This window comes from Vidua macroura, chromosome 20, assembly GCF_024509145.1.
Source record: "Vidua macroura isolate BioBank_ID:100142 chromosome 20, ASM2450914v1, whole genome shotgun sequence".
NCBI classification, from domain to species: domain Eukaryota; kingdom Metazoa; phylum Chordata; class Aves; order Passeriformes; family Viduidae; genus Vidua; species Vidua macroura.
In genome coordinates, this window is record NC_071590.1 from 6794744 (window position 1) to 6814623 (window position 19880).

The window sequence follows — 19880 nt, forward strand, 5'->3', positions numbered from 1 at the left end:
GAGGGTCGCCCACGTCCCGCTCCCAGGATCCCAGCGCTTCCTGTGGGCAAGAGCCCAGCATGGGGAGCAGGGAGGGGAATTTCTGAGCCGGTGCCTGGGATGAGCCGTGGGCAGTGACACTCCGTCCCGGTCCCCAGGGTGACGTCTCTGTAGTGAACTGGGACAGGCTGAATCTGAAGGGAATCTGAAGATGAGTTCCAGGTGAGTGTGCCGAGCTGTGAGGGCAACGGCTGCCACCAGCCTGCACCCTCCCTGCCAGCACCCATCCCTTTTTGTCCCAAATTCAGGGCTGGCCAAACCCTGTCCCAGGCACCAGGGAGCCCACATTTGGCTGCCATTCACCAGGGGACCAGGGTTATGGGGTGAAACCCCACGAGCCCAAGTGGGAGGGATGGCACTGCTCGGGGTGCCCTGCTCAGGTCAGGGGGTGCCAGCGGGACACCCCAGGATTAGCAGCCGGCCTGGGGAAGCCCATCACGATGCTTTACTGTACCAGGAGGTTGTGCAAGAGGCTGCGGCTGTGAGAAAAGAGAAGTGAAAGTGTGAAGCGAGAGGCGGCTCCCCCCGCGCCAAGGGGGGTACCCCATGCTGCACCTCAAGCCCAGCAGCTTTTTCAGCGACGGCTGGAGGGATGAAGCCGGGGGAAACGTGGCTTTGCCTCCCCCTCCTCCTCCTCCTCCTCTTTTCCCTCCTCGTCCCAAACCACCGCAAGCCCCCAGCCCACCCCGAGCCACCGCCACCGCACATCTGGGCGCCAGCGCTGCGCGCCCCTCCCGCTTTCTGCTCTCCCCCCTCACCAGCAAATTACGCCCGTCTGCCTTCCCTCCCTGCTCCCCAGAACCCTTTCCAACATCATCTCCACTCATCGGACACGATGTTCCACCCTCTGCGCCCCAAAACGATACCACCCACTCCAGCCTTCCCAGCCGATGGGTGCCACCCCGCTTTGCGCATCAGCATCCATCCCTCGGGTGGGGCCGCAAGCAGAACCCCTCTGCTGTGTCGTTCCCCAGCACCGTCCGCCCCGTCGGGTCCCACCTGCGCGGGGAGGAGCCGCCTCCGGTAACGGGCGGGGTGGAGCGCACCGGGAGCCGCTAGATGGCGCCCTACGAGCGGTACCGACGGGGGGGACACATCGCCCTTTGCCCGGGGACACCCCGGGTCCCCCCCTCTTCGGGGCTCGCGGCCCCAGCCGGGCTGTCCCCGGGCAAAGAGCGATGTCCTAAGGATAGAGACCCCCGAGGGGACGGTCGGGGCGCGGCAGGAGAAGACCGGGAGGAGGGAAAAACCAGGCTGGGAGGAGGAGGAGGAGACCGGGATGGGGAGGGAGGGGTGTGTAAAGGGGGGGGCCCGGCTTGTCGGTGCCCCGCCCGGGGATGGGAGGAGGAAAACCTCCCGCCGTCCCTTTAACAGCCAGCGGCGCTGCTCGGAGTTCAGGCCGGGGTCAGGGGGAGTTCGCAGCCCGGGTTTCACCTCCGAGCTGGCGGCGTCGGGAACCCCGAGGAACCGCTGCTGCTTCTTCCACAACCACCTCCTCCTCCTCTTCCTCCTCCTCCCGTTCCGTAGGACCGGCCGGGAGCGCGGGGTATGGAGGAAGAGAAGCAGCAGAGGAAGAGGAGGGTGGAGGGGAGCAACAACCGGCGGCGGCCCCCCCGGGGCTGAGCCATGAGAGTTCACCGAGACCTCAGCTGGTTGGCGGAGGCCACCGGACGCCCAGGTAAAAGGAGGGGGGGAGCGCCCCGAAATACGGGGGAAATCAGCCGAAAAAGCAGCTCCGCGGGCGCTTGGCTTTACGCACCTGGGCGGGGGGGCACCGGCACCGGGACGGAGGCGGGGAGGGGAGGTCCCGCTGCCCCCCACACCCCCAACCGTCCCCCCGCTCACCTCGAGGGGGGGAGAGGAAACGGGGGCGGGGGGCGCCGAGGGGTCCGGCCGGCCGCCTCCCGGGACCGGGGCGCATAAGAAGCGGGGAAGCGCGGCGGGGAGCGGGACAGCGGCGGGGCGCGGGGATCGGCGGGCGGGTGGCGGGCACCGGGTCGGGGTGTCCCCCCCTGCTCTCCGCCGGCAGGTGGGCGCGGGGTCGCGGGATCCCACGGCTGGCGGAGCCGGGGCGCGGCACTGGCGGCGGCGGCGGGTGATGTCACTTTCTCCAAAACCCTCCGGGGGTTTTCGCCCCCCTCCCGCCCCCCCGACCCGCCGAGAAACAAGCCCCCATATAAGCGGTGGCACCGGCCGGGCGGCCGCGCAGAGCGGCCGGGACGCAGCGGTGCGTGGGGCTGAGACCCGCCCCTCCCACGCCACCCACCCCACGCGTGGGTGAAGCCCCGGACGCGCACGTCGAGCCCCCCGCGCGTTGCGGTGGGCATGCGGGGCCGGGCACGGCGCTGACGGGGCGGCCGGTGTGTTGCAGGGCGGCGGGCTCGGAGCGGGATGCTGGACGCCATGGAGGTGCCGAGCCACTCGCGGCAGCTGCTGCTGCAGCTGAACACGCAGCGCACCAAGGGCTTCCTGTGCGACGTGATCATCGTGGTGCAGAACGCGCTTTTCCGCGCGCACAAGAACATCCTGGCCGCCAGCAGCGCCTACCTCAAGTCGCTGGTGGTCCACGACAACCTGCTCAACCTGGACCATGAGATGGTGAGCCCCGGCATCTTCCGCCTCATCCTCGACTTCATCTACACCGGCCGCCTGGCCGAGTGCGAGCCGGGCAGCGAGCAGAGCCTGGGTGCTGTGCTGGCTGCCGCCAGCTACCTCCAGATCCCCGGCTTGGTGGCCCTTTGCAAGAAGAAGCTGAAGCGCAGCGGCAAGTACTGCCACCTGCGCGGGGGCTACGCACCCTACAAGCTGGGCCGTGGGCTGCGGGCCGCCACGCCGGTCATCCAGGCTTGCTACTCGGGGACACCACGGCCCGTGGACCTGCCGCCCGTGGAGCCGGCGGCGCCGCTCAACACGCAGTGTGGGGAGCTCTACGCCTCGGCCGCCCAGGGCGCCCCGCTGCACCCCCACGGGCTGTGCCCCCCCGAGCGCCACTGCTCGCCGCCCTGCGGCCTCGACCTCTCCAAGAAGAGCCCCACCGGCCCCTCTGCCCAGCTCCTGCCCACCGACCGCCTTCTGCCCAGTGAGCCCCGAGAGCCCTCGCTGCCCCCACGGCACGACAGCCCCCCCGTCAGCGCTGGCCTCCTGGGCAGCCACGCCGCTGCCTACAAGGACTCCCCGCCGGGCGGTGAGCCGGGGGGGCACCCCCATGCCCCCGACCCCTTCCGCAGCACGCCGCCCTGCGCCGAGCCCCCGCTGCCCCGCGCTGACGGGCGAGAGCTGATGTACCGCTGGATGAAGCACGAGCCCCTGGGCCCCTACCTGGACGAGGGGGAGGCTGAGAAGGAGCTGGAGCGGGAGGAGAAGGCCGAATCGCCGCCTGCGGCACCGCAGCCCCGCTACCCCAGCGTGGAGAGCAACGACCTGGAGCCTGATAACAGCACCAGCGAGGAGACGGGCAGCAGCGAGGGCCCCTCGCCCGGGGACGCGCTGGACCGCTACTGCAACCACCTGGGCTACGAGCCGGAGAGCCTGGGCGACAACCTGTACGTCTGCATCCCCTGTGGCAAGGGCTTCCCCAGCTCCGAGCAGCTGAACGCCCACGTGGAGGCCCACAACGAAGAGGAGCTCTATCACAAGGCGGCGGCCGAGCAGGCCGTGCCCTTCCTGGACAAAGGTGGCCCGGGGCTGGGTGACATCTTGCGGCCTTACCGCTGCTCCTCCTGCGACAAGTCCTACAAGGACCCGGCCACGCTGCGGCAGCACGAGAAGACGCACTGGCTGACGCGCCCCTACCCCTGCACCATCTGCGGCAAGAAGTTCACGCAGCGCGGCACCATGACCCGCCACATGCGCAGCCACCTCGGCCTGAAGCCCTTCGCCTGCGACGCCTGCGGGATGCGCTTCACCCGCCAGTACCGCCTGACCGAGCACATGCGCATCCACTCGGGCGAGAAGCCCTACGAGTGCCAGGTGTGCGGCGGGAAGTTCGCCCAGCAGCGCAACCTCATCAGCCACATGAAGATGCACGCGGCCGGCCCCGACGGCAAAGCCAAGCTGGACTTCCCCGACAGCGTCTATGCCATGGCCCGACTCACCGCCGACCAGCTGGGGCTCAAGCAGGAGAAGGCGGCCGAGCTGCTGTCCCACACCTCGCACTTCCTCAGCGACCCCAAGGCCATGGAGAGCCTCTATCCCCTGGCCAAGTTCACGGCTGAGCACCTGGGGCTGAGCCAGGACAAGGCGGCCGAGGTGCTGGTGCAGGCTCCACACCTCCACACCGAGGCCGCCCGGACCATAGAGCGATACTCGCCCCCCTAGCACCGGCCTGGCCGGGGGGCTGGGGGGGCCGCTGGGCTCCCCTCGCTGCCCCGTGTGGAGCTGGGGGGGGGGGGGCGAGAGGTGATGGGTGCTCGTCCCCTGGTGCTGCCGACGGTCCCGGAGAACTCGCTCGTAGCGAAGGCCCCATGAGAGGTGCTCCGGGATGGATGGACGGCGTGCCCCTCGACCAGCGCCCCGGCTTGCCCGGGAGAAGCCGATAAATCAGGGACTGACCCCGCGGCACCTCCGCCCCTTGCCGTGGGGGGTGCCGGGACCCCGGCACCGGGCGGCAGCGACGCACAAGCTGTGAGGCCGGGCTGCGCCCCGAGGCTTTGGAGGACATGAGCCCGCTCCTTACCTCAGGGCTGCCCCCGGGCGAGGGGACGCCCTCGGCAGCCGCCGCGTCGCTCCGGCCCCACGGTGGGACCCGCCGGCGCTCGGCTTTGGCGCGACGGGACCCGGACTGTGCCTCCCCGACCGCCGTGAGTAGTTCGTCCGTCGTGGCCGGAGCGACGCCTCCGTGCTGAGCGGGAGCGGCCAGCGCTGGGCTGGGGGCGTGTGCCCGAGCAGCCCCCGGGCCGCGCCGGGGGCTCGGGGACAGACTGACGGAGGGGGACGGTGGGGTCTGAGCCGCGGGCGCGGGACGGGGGAGCGGCGGTCACGTCCATGCTGGGGGGGCCGGGGAATCGCGATGCTCCTCGCCCCGAAGCAAGCACTGACCTCCCGTCCTGAACGCAGGGGCTCAGCCGGCTGCTCCCCGTGTTTTTGGGAGGCGGGGCAGGGCCTGTCCCAGACTGAGCCCCTGGGCCCTGCCTCGCCATCAGGGATGCCCGGGGCACCCGGGCCAGCCCCGGGACCCGGCGGATTCGCCCTCGGGCGGCCACTCGCCTTGATTATTTTTTTATTTTTTTTATTTTTGCCAAAGACGCCCGTCTCCAGCGCGGCCGAGCCGGGCCGGGGGGTCCATGACAAAGACAAAGCGGTCTCTGGTTTGTCAGCTACGGGAGGTGGGCAGGGGCTGCGGGAGGGGGCTGTGGGGCAGAGCCCTGGGGGTGCATGTGACCTAGGGCCGAGTCCCCCTCGGGCACCTTCTGCCACCACCGCACTCCCTCTCCCACCTTCTGCTCGGTGTGGGCCAAGTCCCCCCAGCCTGGACCCCCCTGGCCCGTGCCCTGACCCCTCCGTTGGGGCTAATGTGAAGCTTCTCCCCCTTCCTGAGCCCCCTCCTATCCTTTGCACACGAGGCTCCGGGCGGCCGCCAGCAGTGACTGCCCCCGGCCTCGCAGCCACTGTGCCTTAGCCTGAGCTGGCCGCTCCTGCCCAGCTGCCCCCCGAGCCTCCCGGGGCTGTCCCGGTCCCCCAGGGCCGGCAGTGTCCCCCGGAGCTGCCGTGGGGTGACTGGCGGCGGTGGCAGCACCCAAAGCACAGCTGGCAGCACCCAGCGGGGCCCCAGCCCCTCCTGTATCACGTCCAATTTGTACACGGGCTTCTCGCCCTTTTTTTTTTCTATAGTCGAAATGGAATGAGCAATAAAGTGACATTAACACGCGTGGCCTCGCGTTCTTCTCTGGGGAGGGGCCTGGCTGGTGCAGGGCTGAAGCTGAGCATGACTGGGAGTGACCCCGGGGGTCGCCTGTGAGTGCAGAGCTGCAGGGAGGGGACCCAAGGGGCTTTGTTGTGCATCTGGTTAGCCCAGACCCCCTTAGCTGGGAGGCAGCAGCAGATGCAGGTGGGACAGAGGTGTTGTCATCCTTACAAGGTGTCCCACTGCTGTCCCTCCCTGGTGTCCCCCACCCCAACCTCAGCAGCAACTCCTGGGCTGACAACAAATGACACACCACGCTGCACTGACACATGTTTAATACTAAAAATTATTAAAACCAATTTAACGTCCCGAACGCGGGCGCTGCCCAAGACAAGGGCTCCCAGCAGCCTGGCAAGGATGGCCCCAGGCACTCAAGCTCTGCTCGCCGTTGTGCCACCTGGTCTGGTGGCACCAAAACTGTCCCATGGCCAAGCCTGTGACACAGCTGGCAGAGCTGCAGGGCCCTCCAGGCTGGTGGTACCTCGGAAAGGGCCTTGGAAAGCAGTGCTGGGGCAGCGCCGTAAGAAAACAAACATTAAAACACACCCGGCGTGGAGGAGAAGGCAAAGTCTCTGCAAAGCTGGCAGCCAGCACGGCTGTGGGCGAGGAATCGGGGCGTGGGTGCTGCGCCGATGGCTCCGTGTGCCCCACAGCAGCCGTGGGCACCCCAAAGTCTCTGTGGGCCGGGCTGTGCCCTGCAGCACTGCTGGGCACTGCTCTGGCACAGGTTTTCCAGCACAACCCGTGTGTCCATCGCGCTGCCGAGGCTCTGACCCTGGTGCTGGCCCTGCCCGTGGGGCTGGGCAGCTGGCACAGGGGTAACTTGGCTTCCTGATGCAGACTCCGGCTCCGAGCCACCCACACCGGAAAGGAAAACGCTGGGCTCTGTCCTGCTGCTTCCTCCACCACCTCTGACATGTCCCTCCCACGGCTGCGGCGCCCCAGCAGGGACCAGGGGTGGCCTTGGGGCTGCTCCCACCCTCGGCTCATGGGACTGGGACTTGACAGAGCTCCAGGGGCTCTGGTTCAGGGGTTAATGCTCCCTCTTAGCTTCTGTATTGGGTGTGTCACTGGGGACGGGACACTTGGTGATGGGACAACGTGGGGTGTGGAAGGCTTAGCAGCACCCCAACCCCAAATCCAAGTAAAAAATGACCCAGGGATGAGGCAATGGCTCCATCCATGGATCCTCTCAGCTAGGCAAATAGTGGGGCTGAGCATTTCTGTGGTTCTCCCTGACTCTGCAGACATAGGCAGAAGCCAGATCCCACATGAAGAGGGGCCTGTGGCAATGTGAGGACACACAGTACCCACGGGACAGCCGGCCCTGGGGTCCTTGGAGAATTTTGTTAGCCTCACACTGAGTCTTAGGTCAAAAGCGTGCCTAAAGGTAGCAGGGTAGGACTAAAGGGTTTGGAGGAGAAGGGAAGGGGCAAGTAATGGCTGGGGTGGGCAGGGGATCAGGACAAAGCAGCTGTGGGGGTGTTCAAAGCCTCCCCCAGCAAAGCAGGCAGGGCACACACCTGAAAACTAACCTACACCAAAAAAATGAAACTCAACAAGCAAACCCCGCACCACGGAGAGGACAAACCCCTCTGCAAGCAGCACTCCTGCACGGGGCAGCACACGGTGGGGAAGGGGATGGGGACCTGGGGCTGTCTAGCCATGCAGAACAAATAGGCTGGGGCAGGGGGAAACCTGCCCTTGAAATCCATGGCCTCTCCAAGGGGTACAGGCTGGACTAAACAATCCCAAAGTCTGTGCCGGCGTGTCCCCAATCTCTGCGCTACGCAGCCTACAAACCCAAAGAGCCACCGAGGCGTGACTCGAGCTCTCTGCACCCAAGCAAACCAAGCGAAAGGCTGGTGATCCAGCACAGGGCTCACCCAAAGCTTCCCTCGCCAGCAGGGCTCTCCAGCTCCGCGCTGGCACTGCCCAAAGGCCGGCGGGACCCTCAACGGCCCAGCCTCCACGTGAACCATCCACAGCAATGACCTTCCCAGCTGGTCTGCCCTCGGGGGGCCCTTCTCAGCACGGCCATTCTGGGGTGGGTTGAAGACGTGGCGTTTATTGTTCGTGGTGGGCTGGCGGCGGTGGCGGCGCTGGAGCCGGGCTCCCGCCGTCAGGGGCTGCGTGACTCGCTCAGGGGCCCTGGGCCCCGCTTGGCCTCCTCAGCCCTCCTGAGCCCACTTGAGGAAGGTGGGGATGTCCCGCACCGGCACGTTGCGGGTCAGCGCTTTGACTCGCAGGTTCCGGTCGTCCGTCAGCAAAACCACTTCCCTGAGCAAACGGATGGGATCGTCTGCAACGAGACACACACAGACAGCACAGTGAAGCTCAGGCCTGCCCTGGGCCTTCCACCCATCCCATGGTGTGCTCCTCTACCCTCCCTGCTCCCGGCTCTCAGCTCCCCGCTCCTTGCCAAGCTTCCTGCTGGGCCTCGGACACAGCCCTGCCTCCCCAAGGCCATCTGCTGCCCTCTCTGTGCTGCCCAGGGATGATTTGTGATCACTGCCCACTGCCCATGGGGGTGGTGGACTGGCCACAGGCTGGGAAGAGGAGGTCCCTGCCTGACCCAGGCCAGGAAGACGGCCTGCGACCCTGGCTCCAGCAGGAAGCTGGTGCTATTATTCTGTTGATCTCATTATAAGATCTAAAGCCACCCCTTATTTTTTGCGGAGCTTTTTTGGAGTCGCCACTGACACCGAGGCGTTTCTGGCTGGGGCTCAGACAGACACTGAGAGTTGATGCCTGAGAAACAACCGAAGGGATCTTGCCCCCAGATGGATGAGCTGCCCCGCACGCAACGCGCCGGGCTGGGATGTGGGAGCCACGCTTACGTGTGTGCGAGGCAGGGGAAGCATATGGGGTATGTGTAAGCAGCTGGGTCCTGTGACCAGAGTACTGTTCCTATGAGCACAGGAAACACAGTGCCTCCGAGCCAGGACGGGAATGGAAAAAACAGAGTTTATGGGAGCCCAACATGGGCCCAGATTGGCTGCACAGGGAGCAGCAGGACGAGGGGAAGGGGAGGGTGGCCAGGAATGCGGGCTATGGTCACGGTGTTGGGGCTGGGGATGGCGGGTGAGCGCCTGGCTGGCCTGTGCTGGAAGGAAGGGAACTGGGGGCTCAGTGGGAAGGCAGGCCAAGGATTGAGAGCTGCCTCAAGTGGGACCGGGAGGTTTTGCGCGGACACTTTAAGAAATGTGTAACAATAAACATCCTCTGCCCCGCGCTGGTGACGCGCCTCCTTGTTACAAACCAGAGGCTGTCAGCTTGTCAGGCCCCATTCCCCATAATCCACATGATTTCAAAATTCAGCATCATTTGCACATAAACATTTGGTGACGGTTTCTCTGTGAATCTGACAAGTTAAGCTGCTAAGAATTCGTGCTGACAAATGCGGGTTGATTTCTTGGGCAGCTGCTGATGTGATTCCCATCCCTGCCGCCCTGGCAACAGCCTGGAGGCTGTCTGGTCCCAGCACACATGGCTGATGCCAACCAGGAATCCAGAGGAAAAAGACTCCTGGACAGAAAGCATCAGGAGTCATGGGGAGGAGGCATTTTCTGGCCCTTTGTCACCACAAAAATGGATCTGTGGATGTTTATGGTGGGTTTGTCACAGGCTGGGGCATCCCCAAGGTGCCATGAGGTGACATTTGGCAATGAGGTGGGAGGGCCACAGCCTGGGGCTGACCGGAGGCAGGAGGTGGCACCTTGGTGTTGAAAGAGGCAAAATGCAGGAGGGAACAGATCCAAGGGCCATGAAAGAGAAACGGGAGGAGTCTGTGGAATGCAACAGAGAAGGGACAAAGAGGACGTGAGGATGTCCCACCTTTGTTGGAAGGCATGAAATCCTTGGCCTTGTCATTGCAATAGTGGAGGCAGCAGGACAGAATCAGGTCATCATTGTTTCCCTGGAAAAGAATGGGCAAGGTTACCCTTGGCAGGGAAAACTTTGCACCCCCACCACCCTGACTGCTGCACCGCCTCGAGACAGCCCAACACGGCTCAGTGAGAGCAGGGCTGCCACAAGCTGAGACACAAGGGCCTGCTCAGCCACCTGCAAAGTGGGGACACAGAGCCACCCCCTGCCAGAGCTCATGGACCTCAGGATCCCTGGTTTTCCCTGAGGAGGTGGTGGCAAAGAGCTCCCCGATGCCCCTTACCTGCTGGCCAGTGGTGTCCTCACTGCGGAAGGAGATGGACTCCAGCTCGTTGCCTCGGCTGGTCAGAGCCCTCAAACAGTTGTCCCGGCTCTCGAATCGCTCCTCCAGGAACTCGATGGACTTCCTGGCTCTCTCCTGCACTTGGCGGGCATAGCCTGCAGCCCGGTGCTCCATCTCTGGGCCCTTGGCCAGGCCATCCAGCTCGTTTATCACTTCAAACAGGAAGAGGAGGTACAGTTACTATGGGACAAGGTGCTCCCATGACCTGCTGCTGGAGCACGCAAGTTGCCAAGGCCTCAGGGCCGGGGCACTGGGAGCTGGCTCAGGAAATCTGGGTTCAGCTGCTGCAGTGTCCCTGTGCTCCTGGACTTGGCTGCAGGTCTGGAAAAGCTTTGCTGCCCTCCACCTCCGTGGGTCACCTGGCTCGGCCCCGAGAGCGCAGGCACCTCACCCCCGCAGTGCAACTGGTGAGGGCAACTGGCTCTGCCCTGCCAAACACCGGGGAGCATCACTGTGCCCCCCAGCCCACACTGCTGTATTGTGCCAACAGCACGTCCGTGCCCGGGGGTGTCAGGAAACCCTGAACTCCTGCATCCTGCTCCTCTATCTCCCAGCACAGCGATGGCCCGTGGCACTGTGCCTCCTGCCCGTGTGGCACTGCCTGCCTCTGCACCGTCTGACTGCAGGGCTGCACACACATGGGAACAGGAAGCAGGCAGTTCCCACCCTGGCACTATTTCCCACACAAATCCCAGGCCTGTTTTCCCACTTGAAGCCACCACCCCGTGCTCCTGGCAGGGAACACGCTCCTTTCAACACCTCACCCATCTGGCTTTGCGCATCTGTCCTGCCTCGAGATGAGCTTGGAATCCAGGTGGATTCCCAGCCTGTTCACCTTGACTGGAACCTCTTGTACTGCTGCCAAGTGGTTGGGAACTCCAGCTGCTCCATCCTGACGAGCCCGAGGGACCCAGAGCTCCAGGAGGGACCAACCCCTGGGTGCTGGGGCTGCTGGAAGAGCCGCTCTGCGTGCACGAGCGACAACGCTCCTGAGCACATCTGGACACACCCTTGTATGCCCGGTCTCACAGCTGGCAGCAGGGCTGGGCACACAAATGCACATCCAGATGTGCAAACAAGTGTCCCCTGGCTGTGCTGGTGCGCGGGGCTGCGTGTGCACGGAGTTGGTGTGCACGTGTGTGCGAGGGAGCCTCCGCGCGCTCTCTCTGTGTGTGTGTGTGTGTGTGTTTGAGCCATGGCTTCATTTCTGAAGATTGTTTCCGAGCTTGGAGCCAAGTCCTGAGTTCAAGTGGGAACTATGCATTCCTTGGGGGGTTCGGGGAGAGAGCTCGGGGTCTGAGGCCTCTCCCCAGTGCTGTGAATCACTGCCCGGGGAGCCTGCGTGATCGCTCTGTTCCATGGTGAGACTGGCACTCACTGTCTGGGTATTCCAATTAAATCTGCGTGGAGCTGCTTTGCTCTTCCCTGGCTGGAGACTCTTCTTGCTACCGACCTGATGCTGCCATTTCCACACAATGCACGGCTGGGCCCGGGGTGGGGGGAGCCGTGCAAGAACGGAACATCAAACAGGAAAAGCTGGTATTCCCTCCCGAAATCCGCCTTCCTGCTTCCAAGCTAAACAGGCTTCAAAGGGGAGGCTTGTTTGTGCTTCTGCACCAGGCCTGGCTTCTCCATGGCGGGGTCAGGCTCAAGGAGCACGGAGCAGGTTAAAGAGCAAGAGAAACAAACCCAACGAGAAGCCAAGCGCTTAACCCCTTGCTGCATCCCCGGGAAGAGCAGGGAGCAGTGCCGGGGGAAGGGCACTGTGCCTCTCTCCAGTCTGCCCAAGGGACATGGCACCAAGGCCTCTGTCCCCAGCAGCCACAGGCCCAGGGGATGGCTTCCTCCTGCCATACTGACAGCTATCCTGAGGGATGAGGGGGAATGTGACCAACAAGTGCATGGACAGGGAGTTGCTGGCTTTGGGGTGCTTCTGGGGGGCTTGTGGCAGCAGTGGGAGATGAGTTACTCTGTCCCCATATGACAAGGCAGCAGGACAGGAGGGCACTAAAAGTGCTCAATCGTGCTTGTGGCAGGGCAGGCCAGGCTCCTTTTGCAGGTTGAGGGCAGCAGTATCTTGGACAGGGAGAAGACCAGAGTTTTCAGCTCTCCTGCTGCCCCTGGCTGGGGTTTGATGCAGAAGCCTCCCAGCAACCACTGGAGTGCACCAGGAGGCAAAGCCATGGCTCCAGGGCAGGTCCCAGCTCTCCCAGGTGTTAACATGCCCCATAGCCCCCAGGGCTTCCCAGGCTCTGCTGGTGCTGCTGACTGCCTTCCCTCAGCTTCTGCAGTGCCAAGCCACGGAGCAACTTGGCAGCTCCTGTGCTGAGCTGGGCAGGCATCCAGCCCTGCTCTCCCCACCCAGGGGTGCCACCCCCAGCCCCAGGAATCCCTCCTGAGCCAGGCTGCTCAGCCTGAGGGGAAGGGCAGCAGCTGGATGTTGGCTCTGGGACAGGCAGAGCTGTCTGCTGGATACCAGGAGTTGAAAAGGAACCCCCACAATGGCTCGGAGGGCAGCACCCCCGCATGCCACGGGGTGCACCTGTGCCATTTCACTGCCTGGACACCCACAGAACCCAGCTGGTCCCCGGCCTCCTGGGGCTGTGGATGGGACGTGGGCTCTGCAACGCTCAGCCCCACTCCTGCCCCAGGCTCTCCTGCTGTCCTTGGGGATCCTGTGAGTGCAGGCTGGCAGCGGGACGTGCCAGGCGCCGCAGTGCCACTGGCCGGAGGAGCGGCACCTCCAGCTCGGAGAGGGATCAAACAGCCAGAGCAAAGGCATCGAACCAAGCGCTGCCGCCACCCCGGGAGACCACCCAGCAGCACAGCCGTTATCTGCCAGGGTGAGTGTTTACCAATAACGGGAACCAGCTTGCTGTTTTACTGCGAGCTTTATAAGGATAAAAAGAAGGGCTGGGCTTGAGCAGCTCCGAGACGCTGGGACACAGGCCGGCCATTTGCTCAGCCTGCCTAAGCCCCAGCTCAGCTGGGATAAGCTATCTGCTCTGATTGTTTAACAATTCCTTGCTCCCTTTGAAATTCCCTCCAAATCCTGTTTAACACCCATCTGCTTTCTTCCAGTCCCTGGCACCCCCCAAATGAAGCACCGGGAGAAGTTTGCTGAGTGCTGTGGGCAGAAGGCTGGCAGGGAGGGAGCAGGGTGACAGGGGCTGAAGGAATGCCAACAACACTTGGGATGAGACAGGGCAGGATGAAGTCTAGTCCCATGGCACAAGCTGACCAGCTGCAGACCACACAGGCACTGAGGGCACGTGGGGCACAGAGAGAGGGAGCCAGACTGGAGGGACAGACCACACCAGGGGAGAGGGGAAATCCCCACCACAGCACTGACCCTACTCACCGATCAGGGGCACCACCAGGATGAACTTCCTGCAGTCCAGCAGTGTGACCAAACTGCTGAGGTGGTCGATGAAACCATTGGTGTCTGGGACCAGAAAGACAGGTCTGATCTCCAGCTCCATCTGCCTCATTTGGCTCTGGTCTTTCAGCACGGCCTGGAGGAGAAGGAAGGACACATGGTGAGTAAGGAGGATGTCAGCTCTACGACCCGTGGACCCTGAGAGAAGAAGATAAGCCTGGTTGGCACGTACAGATCCACGGGAAGGGGACTGGGAGGAAGCTGCATCCATCCCACCTGCACACCCCAAACATCAGCTCTTGCAGGCCCACAGTACACATGTGAGCAGGATGGCAAAAGCCTCCAAGAAAACATTCTCCTAGAAAAAAAGCCCTGTCCAGGCTTTGGGAGAACTGGGACCAGCCTTGAAAACTGAGGTATTTTGGGAATTGTCCTATTTGTGGGACTGGCAGTTCCCAGGATCATCTGTACTCGTGCCAAAGGGGAGGGAGGAGAGGGGTTCTGGGGCTTCACATGGAAACAGGTCAAGGTGACAAGAGACAAAACAAACCAATTTGGGATACATAAGTCTTGCCAACAGCCTCCTAACACAGGGACACCAAGCAGGCAGCCAGAGATCTGTGGGGTAGGGATCCTTGGCTGAATATCTCCTTCACTGTCCTACCACCTCCTGCACATGCCTTGCCTTTTCCGACTCCATCCAGCTGGGAAACCAGGTGGGTTCCAGCCCTGAAAACTCATAGCACTGTCCTTGGTCGAGCCCTTCACACCCCCAGAGACCAGAGGTGCTCACACTCAGAGGGGGAGGGTCTGCTGGGGCTTGCTGGCCGCCCTCTGGGCTGCACCTGGACCTCTGGCCAAAGTCAGTTGCCAAAACGGGACCCCAGAGCTCACGTATTACTTTCGAGGCTCTCGAAGGACTTGGGCTCTTCAGTAAGCCACAGGCTTAAAAAACTCAGGATGCTATTCTAGTGCTTCCTCTGCTTAAAAATAGCTTCCCTGGACTCACTGATGTTTGTTGCCTCTAATAGGAACCGGTCACCCATGGAGCACAGCAGAGCTGCTGTGGAACACATCCACCATGCAAACCCTTCTGAGACCAGGCTCGGACCCACCAGATGTGCCCTGGGCACACGTGGTGACCACCAGCCCTGTCCTGCCCAATGGTATGGGGAGCTCCCCCTCCCCACAGGGAGGATCCCAACCCTCCCTCAGTCATGCCAAACCCTCGGAGGCGCACTGGAACAACGAGCTGCATGGGCCAGCAGTGGCCATGGAAAGAAGTGTTTTTTAAATTCATTTCCAAGTGTTGTCACCTGGCTTTAAATCAAGGCGGCTTGATGCTGCCACCTCCCACAAGTGTCTCCAGGCAAGGCAGCAACCAGAACCTCACCACGTGCCTCCCACCCTCCTTCTGGCAGTGCTGGTCCTGGGGATGTGGCTCCCACAAACCCTTAGGGGCAGGCAGAGCAAGGAGCATGCCAGGTCCTGTCTGCCAGTGGAAGGACATGCCTTGCCCATCTGCACCGGTGTCCCCAGGCTGCAGCTCTGTACCTTCACGTGCTAGATGCCATCCCTGCCTGTGCTCTGCCTTGGCACTCACTGGTGGCACAGGAAGAGCTACAGTCAGGGACTGTAGAACCAACCCCAGTATAAAATTGCTGCTGCCCCCTCACCACAAGGAGAACAGCAGGTAGGGTGTCTCCGCGGGGTTTTGGGGTGTGGGAGGAGCTGCTTGTCCCTGGGAGGCACTGGAGCCTGCTCCAGCTGCCTTGGGGAGATAGAGAAGGGCTCCAGAGACCAATGCGGAGACTCAGAGAGTGGCAAATCCCTTGTGGGGCTGCCATAGAGGTCAATGGCCCTGAAGTTGCAGGAAGTGGGGGTGAAACCACGCAGTTTCCACTGAATAGTGACAGTCCTATGTGAACAAGAGCTGGTGGCAGGAGGAGACCCCGGCCTGCACCCCAATACAGTCCCTGAGCCTGTGACTCACCCCCGCCCGTGCAGGTGACCTCAGCAGCGTCAGCAGGATGCTCACCCACCCCTCCGGCCGGGGGCACGGGGGTGACGGCGGGGAGGGCAGTACCCTCGTGTGTGGCATTTGCCCCGGCGGCCCTCGCGGGCCGTACCCGGCCGATTCCTGGCAGCCGCCAGCAACGCCTGTGCCGGCCGTCACGTCCCATTCCGCTCGCCGGGCCGCCCGGTGAGAGAAGGACACAGGATGCGCCGGGAGTGAAAGAGCGAGGTCGGCGGGGAGCGTGCCAAGTCCCCGCGCACAGCTCCGGGCCGCTCGGGGAGCCAGAGGGAAACTCGCCTTTGCAGAGTTCAGAGGCCGGCAGCGAGATTTATTTTTGTTTGTGTGAGTAAAAGGCTGCAGAAGCCTCCGGCCAAGGGGTTTGGGGGAGAGAGGAGTGGCCTGTGATTCATGCGGACGCTGGCTGGCCCCACGCCAGAGATGAAAGGGAGCCCATGTGCGGCAGAACCGGGGAGGCCAGTTCTGCTTAACCCTCCTGCCGGTCAGTGGGGCACGGTCCCGTGGGGAGGAAGGGGAGCATGCGGGTGTGCATTGGGATGTCCATGTTTGGGACTCAGCTTCTGTGCTTTTAGAGCTGCCTGAAGCGAGCTGCTGGTCCCACCGTGCCTCAGTGTCCCTAAAACAAGGAGAGGGAGATGGTGGCCTGTGTGTCCTGCTGGGAGGTGGGGTTTGGAAACCACCCTGGGGAGCGCAGGGTGGATAGAACAGCAGAGGTACAGCCTCGCCCTGGCCCAAGTGTTTTGGGACAGCCGGATTTTAGCTTTGGCTTATTTGGGTTAAACAAATAGGCTCGGCTTGGCTCAACTCAGTGGCAGGGTGACCCCACAGTACTGGATGCAGCAGTGGACCTCTGAGACCAGGGGCTCCTTGCCCTTTCCCGGGCTGCCAGCTCCACCCCCCTTGCCTCCTGCACCCGAACGCTGCGGTGTCAGCGCTGCTCCCACCCGCGGCCCCCTCCCCATCCCGCTGCTCCGGCCACGGGGGCTTCTCCCAGGAGCTGGGCCGGAGCCGGAGGTGGCTCCCCCGGCTGCCCCAGCTGGTGGCAGCACTGAGATCAGACACTCCTGCACACGGAGTCCCAAATTCCCAGCTCATCCATCAGCTGGGATCACCTGGGGAATTCCCCGGAAGCCGATGCCCGGGTGAGGGCTTCCAGCGTGGGAGGGGACGGTCCCCCAAAAGCCAGGACTTTGTGCAGAGTGACAGGAGGGCGAACTGAGAGCCTCCACCACCAGCACAGAATAGGAGAAGGCTCCACATGGACCCCGGAGCCCCGCACACGGACCCCAGAACTCCTCTGCCCGTGGTGCCAGGATGGCAGAGAGGCCGAAGAGAAAAGCGACAGGTCGCACGGGGTCACGCCGCTCAGCCAGGACGGAAGGGCCACCACCATCCTGCCACCACCTCTCTCCCGCCACCACCCTCTCCCCAACCGCGGCGAAAGCCGGCGCCGCTGCCCCTTCCAACCCCGCGCTCTCCGCGGGGATCGGATTTTCCAGGGCCGAGAACAATGCCTCCTCCAAGCCTCTCTGCTCCAGGGCTTCCTCCTCCCAAGGCTCGTCCCCAGCGTCTTCCTCGGGAGTAAACGTGCCCCGTGCCTGGTAGCACACCGGGGCCGCCGCCGTGGCGGAGCCGCCGTGGGTGGGTGTGCGCCTTCCGCAGGCTGCAGGCACCCGCTCCCAGGCAGGTGCTGTGCCGGCGCGTGTGCGCCCGCGGCATTGTTCCCGCGGGGAGGGAGAGCGTGAATGGGACACGGCTAAATTTAGCCACTTACTCACACTACCGCCACAAAGGAGCGGCTGCATCTTAAGGGGGCGGCCGTTCCGTGGGCTCAGAAGGGACAGGAGAGAGGCTATTTTGGGAAGACATGTCATAATTGGCCGCCCCGGTTGAGCTGCTTCTGTAATGCTGAGCAAAACAATAGCAGCATCCAGAGGAAGAGCCTGTTATGTTTCAGGTGGGATGTTTTCAACCGGTCAGGAAACTCGACCGCTCCCAGCGCGCAGCGGCGGCACAAAGGACAGGGGACGCTGAACAGCATGGACCAAGGGCTGGCCAAGCAGCAGGACAGGCTGTGGCTTGGGGACAGCCCTGTCTGAGAGCACTGCCTGCCCCAGCAGTGTTGCTGCCACCTCTTCTTGTCCACCTGCCTGCCTGGTCTCTCCTCCCTCTAAACACCTGAGCAGCACCCAGGGATGTGCCTGGTCTTTCACCTCGTGCTGATGCATCCCTGCCGTCAGCAGCTGTCACCAGCTCTGTCCCAGTGTGGGAATGTGGTGAGGGCAGTGGCAGGCTGGCAGTGGAGCCAGGGAGCTGCTTTGCATCTAGAGCTGACCAGGGACACAAGAGACCTGACCCTGATCTGTTCTATCTTTCCTCTCAGACTAATAGTTTTGGGGTGTGTGCTTGTGTAGGGGAATGGAGCTGAGCCGAGTTCCCTCTAAAGCTGGTGCTGGCTGAGGGCCACCCCATTTGCCATTTATCCTGCCTGGACCTGTGCTTCCTCAGCAGCTCAAGCCACAGTCCTGCAGATAGCCAGGGACAAGGACCTAAGGAGAGCAATGAAGCTCAAATCCCCCCCAAGATGTCAATCAGCAGCACAGCTGGGCTGTCAGAGACTGGGGAACAGGGCAAAGGCAGGAAAACCTGCAGGGAAGAAGGCAGCGACTTGATCCATGAGAAGTACAACTCTGCAAGTCCCAGGTGAGGCTGTGACACTGTGCTCTCCTTGGGCACAGAAAGAAACCACACAGCCAAGAGATGAAGGCTTTGCACCCTGGGGGACTGCACACACCATCACAGATTCCACAGGAGGCAGCCACAGCACCTGGACCCCAGTCCCCACTGCTGTGTGGGGAGCTGAGTCCTGTGTGCTGAGCCAGGAGCCACATCTGCTGGACTCGGATGGAGCTGTGGCTTGTCCCCAAAAAAATGAAAGGGTGACTTGGAGAGCAGCTGACATTCCCTAGGTGGGCAGTGAATGAGAGGCTGTAACAGGGAAGGGAAAAGGTCCCCAGCTCCCACAAAACACTAAATCTGTTGGGAAGAGCAGAAAGGTGAAGGATCACAGGTTATAAGAGGGAAAGTGGAGGGGGTGGATGCTGAGCTGGCTCCAACCTGGCCTCCCACGGCAGCATTTTCCACCCGAGCTCCTCTGCTGCTCCAGCTGCGTGGTCAGTACCCGGGCAGGGAGAGGACTGGGGCAAGCACACATGTTCTGCTCCAGGCCATTCCCAGCCAGCTACAGCCTGGATGACTTTACCGAAGCCCCAAGGACTTCTCCTCCACCCCGCGCCTTCAGACTCCAACTGCACCTCAGCTCTCAGCTGTGCAGCCCCTGAAGCTGCCCACACCCTCATTTTGACCTCTCTCTGCCTGCGAGCATCGGCCCCAGCACGGCTGAGGAGGAAGGGAGGAGCAGGCCGGGGGGAGAAAGCCCCTGACAACATCAGGCAGCCCCCACTCTCCCTGCAGAATGGGCAGCGGCCATCCCGGGGGGCCCCGCTGCAGCTGCGCCGCTCGCCGGGCTCTGCTGCGCGCTGCCCTCCCCGAACATGTGCAGTTCCTGTTTGCTGTGTCTGTACAAGGCAGTGGGAAGTGGGGAATTTACTTACACCTCCCGCTTAACAACCATGGGAGGCTGGAAGGCTTCAGGCCGCTTTAATTTACAGCCCATCTCTCCAATCTCTCACTCGTTTCGTTGCTGCTTTCTTCCTCCTCGTATTAACGTGACCCAGGTACCTGCCAACAATAATGGACTCGCTTGTGGGGGCGGCCCCTCCCTCCCTGCACACAAAACTTCTACCTTCGCCTTGATATGGATTGCTCTGAATTCAAATGAAAAAAAAAAAAAAAAAGGGGGAAAAAAAAGAGAAAAAAGGCGAAATCTGCAAAGGTTGGGGTGGGTTTGGAAAAGCGAAGCGCAGTGGTTCTGGGCCCGGCGCCAGTAGCCCGAGGGTACACATGTGCAGGCTCTCCCAGTAGGGCCTTCAGCAGCCCTGTTTTACAACCACCTCGGCACACACTGCAGAGTTCACGCATATGGCCAGACAGATGTGTCTGGCTTACGTTCAAGGCTGGAAAATGAAGAATTATGGAAGTGAAGGGCCCTGGGCATTAGAGAGGGCGGAGGTGAGGGGGAGGGGAGCCAGGGAGAATTTTTCCTCTGCTGAGAAATCCTCATCTGGGCCGCGAGGCTGGAGGAAGAGGGGTTGCGAGCGAGGAGGCAGCCAACAGCCATCCATGCATGTGAGATTGCTCTTAAAGCAACAGGGTGCCTCGCCAGGCATCTGCT

At 62.7% G+C, this 19880-nt stretch overlaps 2 protein-coding genes across 7 annotated transcripts in view; one reads left to right on the forward strand and one right to left on the reverse strand.

Moving 5' to 3' along the window:
• The first annotated feature begins 39 nt into the window (after window positions 1–39).
• Window positions 40–5905, forward strand: HIC1 (HIC ZBTB transcriptional repressor 1). 2 transcript variants are annotated; one of them, XM_053995904.1, is made up of 3 exons: window positions 40–201; window positions 1567–1717; window positions 2411–5905. In XM_053995904.1, exons 2-3 carry the CDS (start codon window positions 1666–1668, stop codon window positions 4354–4356), a joined length of 1998 nt encoding a protein of 665 aa, XP_053851879.1. In that variant the 5' UTR covers window positions 40–201; window positions 1567–1665; the 3' UTR covers window positions 4357–5905. The 2 variants fall into 2 exon arrangements, with proteins under 2 accessions (XP_053851879.1, XP_053851878.1); XM_053995903.1 differs by lacking the exon at window positions 40–201 and having other exon boundaries at window positions 1432–1717.
• A 2084-nt stretch (window positions 5906–7989) lies between these two features.
• SMG6 (SMG6 nonsense mediated mRNA decay factor) overlaps window positions 7990–19880 on the reverse strand; it is a 103784-nt gene continuing 91893 nt past the window's right edge. For all 5 annotated transcript variants that reach the window (XM_053995191.1, XM_053995190.1, XM_053995192.1 and 2 more), the window contains exons 16-19: window positions 13534–13687; window positions 10113–10324; window positions 9779–9860; window positions 7990–8243 (exon numbers count right to left, since the gene is read on the reverse strand). In XM_053995191.1, the coding sequence (XP_053851166.1) occupies window positions 8113–8243; window positions 9779–9860; window positions 10113–10324; window positions 13534–13687 (579 nt within the window). In that variant the 3' untranslated portion in view covers window positions 7990–8112. The remainder of the gene's footprint in view (window positions 8244–9778; window positions 9861–10112; window positions 10325–13533; window positions 13688–19880) is intronic.